A 13,381-nucleotide genomic window follows, 5' to 3' on the forward strand; every position below is an offset into this window, starting at 1 on the left:
GAGCACAGCTGTGAGAGGCAGCCATGTTTCCATGCTGATAGCATCTTGGCCCAGCAGCCGCCGCTGGCGTTCCTCCCTGACTGCAGGTCTCTGATCCTGCCTCTACTTGCTGTGCTGGCTGCTTTCTAGTCCCTCACACAGCAGCACTTTCCAACAGGCAGGATTCGGGAGAAAGCTTACGGACAAGGCGTCATCACTACAGTGTCCATAGTCTAGGCTCTGTGGAGGGTGGAGGAGGTTCTTCTGCTTTTTTAAGGCACTGTGCAGGGATGAGAGTCCCCCAGTTTCCCACTGGGACCTTCTCAGGTCCTCTTGCAGATGTCTGCTCCATCTCTAGCTCATTCACACAGCCTGTTGGATATTCTCCATCAGACATCTGCTGTGGTCGTTGCCTGCTTGCTGAGGTGACTGGGTTCATCCATGATCAGTTGGTGTGTGTCCGATCCTTCTCTGACTGTGCAGAGAGCTGGTAGGAGATGTGTTCTGTAGGGAGCATGACTTGTCCTTACCTGGCCAGCGACCTCATCTTTCGTGATGATAACCTCTGGAGAAGCATCTCGGGCACTTCACTCTGGGTGAAGACCACCATGTGCTCGGCTGCCTTTGGGAAGAGCCTGACCTTGGCTTCCTTGTTGTTTGGTCTGGTGTGTTCCTGTCCCCGTTGTTTCAGGCAGTTGGAAGGACAGGAGCAGCAGGGGAATGGGCTTTCTTCTGGTGCTGGCGTCTCACACCAACCATCCTCCCATCTGTCTTGTGGTTTCCAGCAATGTTTTCCTGCCTCTGCTGTCTCTTCTGCCTTTCACTTGAAGAAGGTTTTCCACAACTGACAGCGGTCAGATCAGATCTCTGCCTCGTGGATGCTGTAGCCAGAGGTCATTGCTGGGGTTATTGCACTCGTAATTTCTCCTACCCGCATCCCTTTTCACTCTGCTCTCTGGGCCCATTACCTGGCCCCGCTGCACGAGTGGTTTATTGCGAAAAGGCCCTTCAAGGGGTGAAGATGTGCTAGTCCTTGCATGCTGCTCTCTCATCTTCTCTAGAGCATGCAGATTTTGGGGTGAGCAACCAAATCTTATCTCTCCTGTTACTCCTGGAGCCCGCTGTGGTAACCTTGGGCTTGGTTGCCTGTGAGGACTGGCCCTCTGCCTGCTTGTGCAAGCCCGTGGGGACCAATACAAGTTTGCTGGCGGGTTGGCTGGTCCTGCTGCTCTGAGAGCTCTGCAAGGGCAAGAAGCAGTGGGATTTCCCTTCCCACCCGCTCTGGCTCCAGGGTCTCTTGGGACAGCCTCATGTGCATCACATGGCGTGGCTGGACCAGGCTAAAATAAATTGGGGGCAGCTCTCAGAGCCAGCAGTTAGAAGCTGGGCTGGGTTTGCTCTGGGAATTTGGAGACACTTCTCTCTCCTCCTGGAATAAAAAGGAGTTGGTTCAAGAAATCAAAGTGCCTGGCTGGAGGGAGCCCAGTCCCCTGTGCTCCTGGGGGCTGAGCAGCACCCGCTCAACCTGTTCCCTGGTCCCTGATAGCCCAAATGCTCTCCTGCAGCCAGACTGTGAAGAGGGACGGGGTGGGGGGTGCACAGATCCGTGACTCCTGCGTGCCATGGCTGAACATAGTCTGAGGGAGAGGCGGCTGAGGAAGCGAAAGAAATGCCCTGCTGAAGGAACAGAGTGGGGAGAAAGGAGAGCTGTGATCCAGGGGACCAGAGAAAGGGTGGGGATGGGGAGGAAGCAAGTGAAAGAACAAAACAGCAGAGGAACGGAGAGCTGGAGATGGTTCTTGGCAGAGTGTGGGGACAGGGCGAGCCGTGCAAGCAGGAAGGAGCTGGAGGGCAGGCAGCCGTGTGTGCATAGTTCACTCCAGCCTGATTTTTGGGGTGCGCACTGCTGGCCCCCAAAGCGAGTGTAAACACATTAGCACCAGAAGTTGGAACTGAGGGGCGACTTGGCTTGAAAGCTAGGCTTGTGGCTCAGAGGAGCAGAAGCATCTGTCAGTCATCAAGCTGTCGAGATGGCAGCTCTGGAGCACCAAAGGATTCTTGGGACCTTCATACTGGGTAACTGGCATTTAAATCCACTGATGCCCCAGCCTGGCTTCAGCTTGCCTTGAAAGGTCACCTGTGACTGCTGTTCTCTGTCTTGGCTTTGGTTGTATCTGTCCCATCTCCTTACCTGTAGCTACCTTGGGATGCTGTGGCTCCAGAACTGCAGAAACATGGTTTTGTGTATGGGAAAACAGGAGGATCTTGTTTCTGTAGAGGTGCTTGATGTCAGAGGAGGAGCTGAGAAGCTCTTGCTCTCTTTGGTAGTAGTGGTAACTCCTGCAGTTCAATCAAGAAGCTGAAACGGAGAGGTTTAGCGTGGTGTGTAGCCCTCTGTCCGCTGCAAGGAGGTCTGTGTGTGTTCGCTGGCTGACTCAGAGATGATAATTAATGTGCTGATTGGGTTTCCTGTGTTTAACCAGGTTCCGGGGACTCCTAGGATGAGGCTGCTGTGAAGGACTGGTGGATCCTCTGCCCTCCCTGCAGTGCCTGCAGATTCCCTGTGGACCCCTTTCTGGCTGGAGCACCGCCACCAAGGCCGCCGGGAAGAATGACTGTTGGATGCCTACTGCAACCCCCTTTCCTGGGGAGGACTTGGCTCCCCGTGCTGCTGCTGGCAGCCTCTGCCCACTGCCACTGGCCCAGCGAGCCATCGGGACTGGGAAAACCAGCTGGAGGCTTCGATGCACTCCGTGCTCTCGGACCTCCGGGAGACTGTGCCGGCTGTGGTGGGCATACCGGACAGCTCTGCAGTGGTGGGACGCTTCTTCAGAGTCTCCATCCCCACAGATTTAATTGCTTCCAATGGAGAAATTGTCCAGGTGAGAAACGCCGTTCCATGAGGCTCGTTTTCAGTTGTATTCCTGCAGGAGTTGAGCCAGTCACCCTGTTAATAGGCTGGGTCGTGAGGGTTGTTGCTGTGAAGCCTTAAGGTTTTGTAGGGCTACGAGAGAAGGACTTTTATTTTTTTTTTAAATAATAATTGAAGTCCTCACCTCATTGCAAAGTTCCTTTCTTCTATAATGAAGAGAGGAAGCTTCTTGGGGATGACTGATCAGGTATTTTGGCTGTGTTTAAACAGTGAGATGCTCAGCCCCTGGAACGCTGGGCACATTCATAAGGAGTTGTTGCCTCGGGATCTGAGGAGCCACAGATTCCCTGGGACTGCTGCTCTGGGGCTCAGGGAGTTTGCTTCACTGTGGTAATAAAACATTGCTCCACAAACAGACCTTGTTCTGCCAGCAGGACTCTGGGCTGCCTTTGACACAGTCTCTCCTGACCTCCTCCTCCTCTTGGGAAAGACGGGAGCCTTTCTCTTTATTTCATGTACCCTCATGCCGCTGGCACTGCAGAGACCTCAAAACCGAGTTGTGGAATTGGTCCTGAGGGCAAGAAAGTCTCAGAATAGCCTGGAGGAGGGTAGGCACACTGCTGAACACACAGTTGCTCACCTTTGGTCCTTGCCTGGGAAGGTGCTGAGAAGTTGCCTTGTTTGGATCCTGGAGAGTTCAGAAAATTCTGTTTTTAAAAGAATTGCCTTTCAATAGTCGAAATATTTTTTTTTCAAAGAGCAAAACTGAAAAATAGTTTTAAAAATCCATTTTTAGAAAACATTATAAAAAGACAACCTTCTGATGTATCTCGGAAGATCAGAAGGAGATGGAAAGCAAGTCAGGAGAAAGTCTGACATCTCATCTTCTCCTTGAAGGCAGGTTTGTCTCAGCTCTGTGTGCTGTCATGCAATTACTTCAGTCCAGATACGTGATCTCGCTGGCTCCAGCGAGGGTGCTGGGACCGTGATGTGCCAGCGGTAGGCAGAAAATCTGAAGAATGCATCTGTTATCGACAGACGGTCAGATGGGGAGGAGGAAGGTGGTGGGTGAGCCCCCGGCTAGAGGAGTCAGGAAAGAGGATGGGCTGGTTTCAAAGCAAAGGCTGTGACATTTAATTGCGGTCGAGGAGCCTGACTCAGACGGGAGGTGGTGGTGCCTGCTTGGCTTTAACTGCAGCCTGTTTGCTGAGCATGGGCTACCTGTACAGCACCAGCCTGCAAGAGTCCAGATGGGTGTAGTGAGCCTGAGATCTTGTGTTAAGGAAATGATAACTTTGATTTTGGGATTTTGCATCAGAGTGGCTTGTTCTGGTGTTGTCCAATAGCTGCTTCAACGGCAAGGGTGATTTTTCAGCATTTGTTTAACACCGCAGCTTCCTCTGTCTCTTTTTCCTTGCATGAAAGTCATCTCTGATAGCTCCAGTAACCACAGCAAAATCTTGATAGATCATTTCCACCCCACCTAATCACTTTGAACGATACTTCTGCCACCTCGATGTCGAGGCAGAGCCTCAAATGGACTGGGCTGGAGCAGGACCCAACAGCTGCCAGTTGTGTGTAGTTCAGCAAATGCTGGGAGCAATTTTCACGCTTGTCCGTGGGCTTGTCCGAGTGCATGTTGCATCTGTTCACCTTGAAATTGATTTTGGAAGTGCAGCAGGCTCTAGGGCACTGTTGGCATCTTTGCTTAGCCAGTGTATCTTGGAAGGTCTCCCCCTCGCAGAGGCTGTGCCTCAGCTGCTGAGCATGGCCAGTCTTCGCTACGGGGATTCGATTCTTGCCTAGCAAAAACTGCGTGGGCAATTTTGGGTGCTGGAGTGCATTTTTTGTTTTACCAGAAAGTTTCAGGGCGAGTTGCTCTGGTCTTTTTTCTCAGGCTTCTTTGTATTTCTCAGCCAGAGTGTAATACTTATGGATCTTGCTGACTGGCATGGTTTAATGAGAAAGAGTACGGGCCATGCCCTTTGAGATGGAACAGTGGGTCAGTTTACAATGTGGTTGCCTACACTTAGTCTCCTGAAATTTTGAAGAAATTAGCTATAATTTTTTAATTTTCTTTAAAAAAGCTGTCAGTTAATGTCCCCAACCTCCCAGGAGTTTCCCATCTGGAGCCTGAAAAAGGTGTGATTGCTTCACTTCTAGATAATTCCAGCTGATTATTCCTAGGCTCGGTTTGTGTTGCGGTGGGGCTTGCCTTGAAGCTGCTTCTCAGATCCTCTCCCTGCTTGTTAGCAGATTCCAGCCAGCCGTAGACAAAATACTTTTCTCTGCAAACTTGGTTGTGGGATGGAAACGACGCCAGGCATCTGCAGCGTGGCGGAGGAGTGCCTCGCAGGCACGCACCCCTGCGCAGATATGTGGGCTATGTGCGTAATCAGGTGATTAGTGGTGAAACTGGGAGCAGTCGCCAGTGTTTCCCTGCCACCCCCAAGCTGCTTAAGAACAGGTGAGATTTTAAGGTTAAGTACAGAAGGAAGTTTTTTCCCATGCGCTCAAGCTGCAGCGTATGTCTGAACTGCACAGTCCGATTGCCGCGTCGCACAGAGCCAGCTGCCAGCCAGGCTTTGTGGCAGTTGGAACCCCCTTCCCCAGTGCCTTGGTCAGGCGGTAACGTGTGCCCTGAAGGGCAGCTGCAGCTTTCAGCTATTTTGGCTATTGAATTTGGTGACAGTTCAGTCCAGAGACTGTCCTCCTCACTTCCTCTCCAAAGCAGGGCTTCTCGCTGCAGGGTTGCTCTCCTGACGTCTGCAGATGTCTTGGAAATGACAGCTCTTTGCTGCGCCTTCCCAAAAGGGGTTAACAGCACCTTGCAGGCCCTTCCTGCTGTATTTGCTAGCCAAAAACCTTGGAGTTTTTACAAGAGTTGTGCTAAAACATCTGATCTCCGTTATCGTAGAAGCCCCTTGCCATGCAGATGGGTGGTGTGAGGATGTGCAGATTGCTGCTCGCTCGTGGTGGGCGCTGGCTGGGAGCAGGATCGCCATGGGCGATGGTGCTGGTACACTCACTGCGCTCAGTTGTCGTTGGCTTTGCAATCTCCTTACCCTGTTTGCACCAAGGGCTGTGTGGAGTCTGACCTGTTACCTCTCAGCTGTGTCCTGTTGTTGAAGAACAGATCATGCTCCAGCCAAAACCCAGGTGGATTTCCCGTTCCTGTCACTTCCATTTGAAGCTGCTCCGGAATTTGGCTGCTCTGATTAAAAATGCAGCTTTTAGCCTAAATTTAGAGATGGCTAGAAATATTTGTATGTGCTGCCCTTTAGCTTAAATCAATTCTACCTTCATAATATTTACTTCCTTTATGTATTTATAAGTGACAGGCATATTCCCCTGTCTTGATTTTATTAGGTTAAACAAGGCAGCCTCTTTAGTCTTTTTCATAAAATATGCTTTCTTTTCCTCTCCTCGTCTTTGCAGCTGTCTTCTGCACCTCTCCTAGCTCAAGTTTATTTTTCTTGTGCTTGCATGACCACAGCTCTACAAAATGCTCTAGATGAAATTTTACCAGAGCCTCATATAAAGGCATCAAAACTTCCTTTCCTCTTCTATAAATAACCTTATTTGATATATCCTACAATTGTTTGCTTTTCCATGCCTGCCTTACTTTGGCTCAGACATCTTCCCATCAGCCGAAATATCTGTAGGTTTCTCTGCTTCCGGTCATTGACGTCCCAGGCAAGGGTGTTACATGAGGCACATCATCATTGACTTTTGCTGATCTTGGTCTCCATGAAGTCTCCTGGTCCCCTCCCTCGGGTTATCCCACTTCTCTCCTATGAAAACGTCAGCCTCCCATTGCTGTCCAGGCGAGGACACAAGTAATTGGGTGAGGACAGCAGCACTAACGCCGATAGCACCTCTGTCACCGTTTGGGACGGCGGCTGTCAGGGTAAGCGTGGCTCTCTGCTCATCCCACCGGTGACGATCCCCTCTCACAAACTGGGGAAGCTGACACCAGTGAAAGGAAAACCACACAGTGGAGTGCATTTACATGGTATTACCTCCGTCCTGCGTGCGGGACGATGATCTGACTCAGTGTGCAAGCTGCTGTAGAATGCATCTGGTGTCGCCAAGTCTGTGGGATGGGCTTTCTGACTGATCTGTGGGCTAGCAGCTGCCAAGTCATTTCTCTAGGCTGGAGGGAGTGAAAAGGAGACGCCTGGGCTGCAAACACCTCCCCAGAAACGCCATGCTTGGGTTTGATTATTAAATGCAGTCAAAAAGTGGCATTGCTGTGTCAATACCTCCTGTTCCCTCTAATTAATACAAGTGTACCCATGAGGGATTTGAGCCCTTGCACAGTCCAGTATCCCTGCCCACAGTACATAGACATGCAGCTGAATGGGTTTGATTTAAAGGTGGGTCTGTAAAGTGTGCTGGAAGGAGGGAAGCTCCTGGTGTGCCCTGCTTCGTGAGGCACGTCCCTGCATGAGCAGCTCATTTGCTGTGTCTTCCTGAACGATAAAGTAAAGCTGCTGACCTGCCTCTGTCCTGGAACTGTTAGTATGGGGTGGATGTCACCGAGCAGATCTGCTGGATGTTTGTTAGCCAGCACTATGGGGAAGTGCTCAGATGAGCACAGCTAAGTCTGAGAATTCTTGGCTGTGTCTCAGCTCCTGATTGTTTTTAATTTTGAAGTGCAGGGTCTTGCTGGGGCTTTGTTGCGAAGACAGATAAAACACGTAGCGGGGTCCCCAAGAAGCCGTCACTGTGTACAAACGTAGCTGGTGGCAAAGTGATTAGAAAACTGAGTAGCTCACCTGGCTGATTTACGCAGTGCGGCTGTGCAGCAGATTTGTGGGGTTATTGGATCCTTGGATATTAATCCGGGCAAAAAGGAGTCTCGCTTTCCAAACAGGAGCCTGATTTTTCCAGTGGTTGTTCTATTTGCCTTCTGTTGAATTGGCTGTTGCTGAACAGCTTTACCCTCCTCAGACTTCAGGGACTTCCTTCTTATATATTATTTATTTATTTCTCTCTCAATGATCCTTATTTCAAAGAGTTTTGGCTGAATGTGAACCTTATTAAAGTGGCATTTCTCAGAGGAGGACAACAAGCAAAGAGCGCTCCCAAGGCTGGATATCTGTGTCAAAGCATTTGAGCTTCGCCTTCTCCCCGGGGTCCCTGGTTTTTTTGGACTAACCAGAGGGTGCGGGAACAGCCGCTACTGCCAGGGGAGCACGCAGGGGTAAATACCAGCGTCTGGAATAGGTCCAGGCAAGGGACGACTCGGGCAGGGCTTTGCTCAGCTGCCACGCTGCAGTCTTGGCGATAAGATGAGCTGATAAGATTTCTGCTGGGAGGCTGAGGTGGGGACACTTATCTTTTTCCTGCAGTGAGACCTGAGTCGGTGAATTTGGCATTTTCAGTGCGTGCTTAGTAACAAGCTCTGAATTTGGAGGAGTGGAAAATGTGACTCAATCTAATTATAAACTCGCTTTTCACATGGGCTGGGAAGTTCCTCGTTTTGTCCTGCTCTTTAGGATTGTTGCTCTCAGCATCCGGGGAGGCTGAGGAATGTGAGGGTAAAGGAGAATCCTGCGAAGGAGCTGACCTGAGATTGCGGGATCTGGCTCGCCTTTCCTTGCCGCGCTCTTGAATGCCAGCTTTCCAGCAATCTGCTGATGGCAGGAATAAATTGTCGGGGCTGGTTAGCTGTGCGGCGGCGGCCTTAAACCCCCAGCACTTGGCATCCCCACTGTGTGGTATTTTTGCTTCCCTTTGGCCTTTTGCTTATAAAAAGTCGTGCTGACAGAAGAGCCCGGCCGAACTTTTTTTTTTTTTCTTTTTAAAGCCGGTTGAGGTTTTTCCTGCCCCGTGCTCACCCCACGAACAAGGGAGAAAGCGGGGTGTGGGCAGCCCATGGTGACCCCAGCCCTGGCGCGGGCGGGCTGTGCCTTCCCACTGCAACAATAAGGCTAAACAAATCCTTCCAAGCTGCTTGCACGGACCGATGAAAGGAAGGATTTCTTGGGACACTCAATGTTTTGTAGTGACCTCCCCGTGAAACAGCTGTTGTGTTCCCTTGCCCAGGCAGAGTGGGACGCTGAATAGTGCCCTTTTAACAAACACAGGCGCATCTGGAAAAGAAGCCGTCATGGCAGGAATATGCGAAGATGGCATGAGCTTGGGCGTAGCCGCTTGAGCCTGCGTCGCCGCGAAGCCATTTTACTGATCCTAAAGAAGGCGGTGAGACAAAGCACTGCGGGCTGTGGCTGCAAAGGGCGGGGGGGGCTTGCTGTGCCTCAGTCTTTGCTTGCCCCCTCGGTGGCTGCAAAATGCAGATGAGCAGCAGACACGTAAACTTCTTGTTCGGGTTCTTGTGCACACGCAGAAGTAGAGCAGCTACTTCAAGTAGCGCCTGGTCCCTCAGGGACTGAAGTTTGCACCTGAAGCTGAGGGCCAGGACCCGTGATGCAGCCTCACTGTCCCGTAGCTCAGCTTTCCAGTCTTTGCTTGCCCCCTCGGTGGCTGCAAAATGCAGATGAGCAGCAGACACGTAAACTTCTTGTTCGGGTTCTTGTGCACACGCAGAAGTAGAGCAGCTACTTCAAGTAGCGCCTGGTCCCTCAGGGACTGAAGTTTGCACCTGAAGCTGAGGGCCAGGACCCGTGATGCAGCCTCACTGTCCCGTAGCTCAGCTTTCTGAGCTGAAAGATTGGTTTTTTTCTAAGGCAGCAGCTTCAGTGCATGGAGACGTGCAGGAAGAGCTTTGCAGGGCTTTTGCTGGGACCAGCTGAAGTGTGGGGTTAGTTTAACTGCCCTGACCTACCCGGTGCACAAAGGAAGCAGCGACTACCGGCTGTTCCCTTACAGCTTTCGGTCTCTGAGCAGAGGTGGTGAGCTCCTGCTGGTAATGAAGGCTCGGGTCACAGAGGCTGATGTACTTCTGAGAGCCAGTGAAGTCTCTGGGCTGTTTTTAGACTTTCAGGGGCAGATGCATCTGCATGAAATGTCCTGGAGCAGCTTGGTTTTGTCCGTGAGTTCCTGTGCCTTTCATCCAAGGCATGCAGCGGCTCAGAAGAGCACTGTCTGCTGAGGATACCTGCCAGAGTTTTCGGGTATTGCACTCCCTTCTGCAGGGAAGCGTATGTGCTGTGATTCCTCCCTGCTCGCTGTGACAAGTAAATACAACTTCCCTTTCTTCGGACTGAGCTCTCCCGTAGTGCAGCACTCTGCAGTGGCACCGTTTTGCTGTGCCTGGCGAGCAGAACACTCTGAGAAGTGCCAATCCTTCTTTCACCACTGTTTTCTAGGCCTTACGTTTTTAGGCAGGACTCATCTGATGTCCTAGTTTGCACTTCTGATGTGTTTGAGGGAAAAGTTCTGTGGGTACAAAGACTCGTGGTCATTGAGGTCTGATGGTCGTCTGGCTCCTGCCTGGAGCCATGGTCATGTTCCTTGACCCCACGCAGGAGCCTCTGTTGCCTCAGGACCTGCCCAGGGCTCTGGTACCCTGGCAGCTTGGCTGCATGCATATCCCACACCTGTGGTCGCTGCCCTCTCCTTTGTGTTGGTGAACAAGAGGACCCATGGGTCAGAGCCTGTCTCGCAAAACAAGGGCTCCATCCTCTGACTCGGAGCCTGCAAGTCCCATGTGCTTGTCCCTCTTCTTGGCTCCAGGTCAGCTGTGCCAGCATCGCAAATCACCGCAGTGCCTGTGGTTCCAGTAGCTCTGGGGTGGATCTGAAACTGATGTCCCTGCCACCACATTTTGGTCCCTGCAGGATGAGGCAGCCCAAAATCTTCCTGCCTGTCTGTCTGGTGTGGGGCTGAGACTGCCTGTTGCTTCTAACAAAACTGCCCGGTGGTGCTGCATTAGCAGGGAGTTGAGATGAAGCTTGCGCTTAGGCAAACAGCTTAGGTTTGACTCTTTCTCTGCAGTTATATTTGCATTTGAATTGCATTTGAATTTCCATTTTCTTTCCCCCTGCCCCGCTGGTTAATTGCTTGCAGAAGCCTGAGCGCCGCAGACTTGGTTTAACACTGGTTAGGTCAGGCGGCTGGAGCACCGTTCAGCGTGCCTTCTGTTCAGAGGTATAGAGGGCTCAGCTGAGGTATTTTTCATTATTGGCCCTGTGTGTTAGGGCAGTGCTGAAGGAGCAACCCAGAAGGGGAGTCTGTCATACAGCAAATTGTCATCAGTAATTATACTCTAAATGAAATCCCTGGCACGGCGTCTGTCTCTCAGCAACAGCTGGACACAGGGAGGGGAAGGGGGTGGTGAGAGATCTGGCAGAGCTGCAGGAGTATCTGTGCTCGCCCCTGCCCAAAAGCGGTCAGGGGGTTTTTTATAGGAGTGATCTGAAAGGGCACAGGGAGGAGCAGAGTCCCTGCCAGCTGCTGCCGCCCACGCCAAGGTCTGGCAGCGTAGATGGGATCGTGAATCCCCGCCATGGGATCCGGGGCTGGTTGGTTTTCATAGTGATGTGCCAAAGGCAGGCCTGTGGCAGGATCCTACCGTACCTGTCTACTGACGAAGGACTTGCCGACTCCTTTCTGGAGGATTCATTGGGAGGACTAAATACTTGGAGGATTAGAGGGCACTCTCTTAGGCAAGAATGCAGCTTTCCTGAATTCCCTCTGAGGCAGCATTTTTGCTCGCTGCTCCTTTGCTTATCTTTGTCTTGTTGGCTACAGGGCTTTAAGATCTAAGTTTACAAAAGAATCCAATCAAACGAAGCTATCTTCTTTCATGAACTGACTGCTTTTGGCTGGCCTAAAAATAACAGGCCATGTATATCTGAAAGGACTTTGTGAGCAAGGTCTTCAAAAACAGCCAGACTGCTGTATGTATTTAAAATGGCAAACATGACTAATTTTTTAATGGTCTTCAGTGCACTGCCAGGCTTGTGTAATCTTTAGCCGATAAGCGTACATTTACAATTATCTCAAATAATGGGAAAACAAAGACAGCTTTTTTTTTCTTGAGCAATGGAAGAGTTATTTTGAAACCAGAACCCTTGAGGGAAATGGCAGGGCTTAAGGCTGATATTTATTGCACACACAGAAAACTCGGAAACTTTTTACATGAAAAGTAGAGATCCCAAATCGTTAACTATGCATAGCCTTAACAAACACCCTTCAAAGTAATATTTGAAGGAAACATTGCTAGAGCAGAGTCCAGGGCTCTCCCCGCCCCTGGTTTCACGTGGCAGCGACTGTGAGTGGGACAGACCCGTGCCGAGGGCTCCGCTGGTTAGCATTCAGTTAGGAACAAGTATTTTTATTCAGCCCAGTAAGTGCTTTGGTTATTTAATCTTGCCAGGCTCTTCCTTTGTCAGGCAACCACGGATGAATTCTGCTGCCAGGGCAGTAGCTGTATTTAAAGCAGAGCCGTGGCGTGGAACGCTTGTGACTTGTTGCTTTCCCAAAGATTTCCCAGGGGAGGCACAGGCGTCTTCGTGGGTTTCAAAGATGTGATACACATAAATTTGATTTTCTTAATCACCTCTTGCAGAACCCTGAGAAATAGTCTGCATCTCCTTGGAGGTTGCATACAGCTGAACTAGCTCCGTTCTTTTATGAACCCGCTTAAACTTGATTTAAAATGTTTTGCAGCCGTCTCATCCCTGCTAGAACAAGTTGTCCCAGTAGCGATTGCCTGGCCTATTTTTGTTTTTCAGGAGAGCCTAGTTTTCAGCGTGAATCTGTCTAGCTGCAGTTTCATTTTCTAGCCTGGGCCCTTAAGAACGCGCACTCACATGTGAACTGCAGGTTAGAAATGGGTTTCTATGATTCTGTGATTCCAAGCAGAAATATTCAGACTGTCCTGTGCCTCACTCGCTGTCCTTTTCGCACGAGAGGTCGGCCACCTTTCCGAAGTGAGTTTGGCTTATCAAACGCAGGAGCACACATGATGGAGGAGAGAATCGCCTCGTGACATGAGATTAAAGGTAATGCTTGTTGTACCTCTCCTCCTCAAGTCATGCGCTGTGCCTGTGGAGGAGAGAGCAGCAAAAAAACCCCTGGCTCACAGGAAAGCTCTGTGTTGGGAGTGCGTGATCCTGTAATTAAGGGCTTTCACTGAGTGCACGGAAGGGGAAGATTTGTTCCAAATGCAGCCTGAAATTACACATTCCGTGTGCATTTAACCATTCACTATTAAAGTTTTTATTCTTCTTGATGATGCTGCGGCTTTGTCGTGGCTCCTTATGTTTCTGTTCCTAACGTGTGCCCGGCCCTTCCTCCTCCTCAGTGGGCAGTCAGACACTAATTTTGGCACAAGGGGATAAAGAGTGGCACCATCCAGCTCCTGCTCACATAAATGCTGGATGGCACTGGGTGCTGTCCTGGCGTCTCGGGTTTTAGAGGGTGTGAAATTACACTTTTTTTAGAGGAGCGCACAAGTGCAAGTCAGCTCTGCTTCTGACTGGGCAGGAGCAGCCCCTGCCTTTGTTCTTTCTTGGCAGAAGAGATGCCAAGGAAGGATAATTTAGTCGTTTGTTCTTGCAGGAGGGAGGCTCATCTCCCCGCACCTGTCTCAGGTGAAGCTGAGGGTCAAAGCAG

General features: G+C 50.7%; 1 protein-coding gene across 1 annotated transcript in view; it reads left to right on the top strand.

The window, feature by feature from the left end:
* Positions 1-2,562: 2,562 nt before the first annotated feature.
* LOC104271171 (dystroglycan-like) overlaps positions 2,563-13,381 on the top strand; it is a gene marked incomplete at its 3' end in the record, with an annotated part of 15,352 nt that continues 4,533 nt past the window's right edge. Inside the window, 2 exon segments of the mRNA XM_009865767.1 lie at positions 2,563-2,691; positions 2,693-2,861. Of these exon segments, the coding sequence (XP_009864069.1) occupies positions 2,591-2,691; positions 2,693-2,861 (270 nt within the window).

The sequence above is a fragment of the Apaloderma vittatum genome, unplaced genomic scaffold (genome assembly GCF_000703405.1).
Source record: "Apaloderma vittatum isolate BGI_N311 unplaced genomic scaffold, ASM70340v1 scaffold9353, whole genome shotgun sequence".
In the NCBI taxonomy this organism is placed as follows: Eukaryota; Metazoa; Chordata; class Aves; order Trogoniformes; family Trogonidae; genus Apaloderma; species Apaloderma vittatum.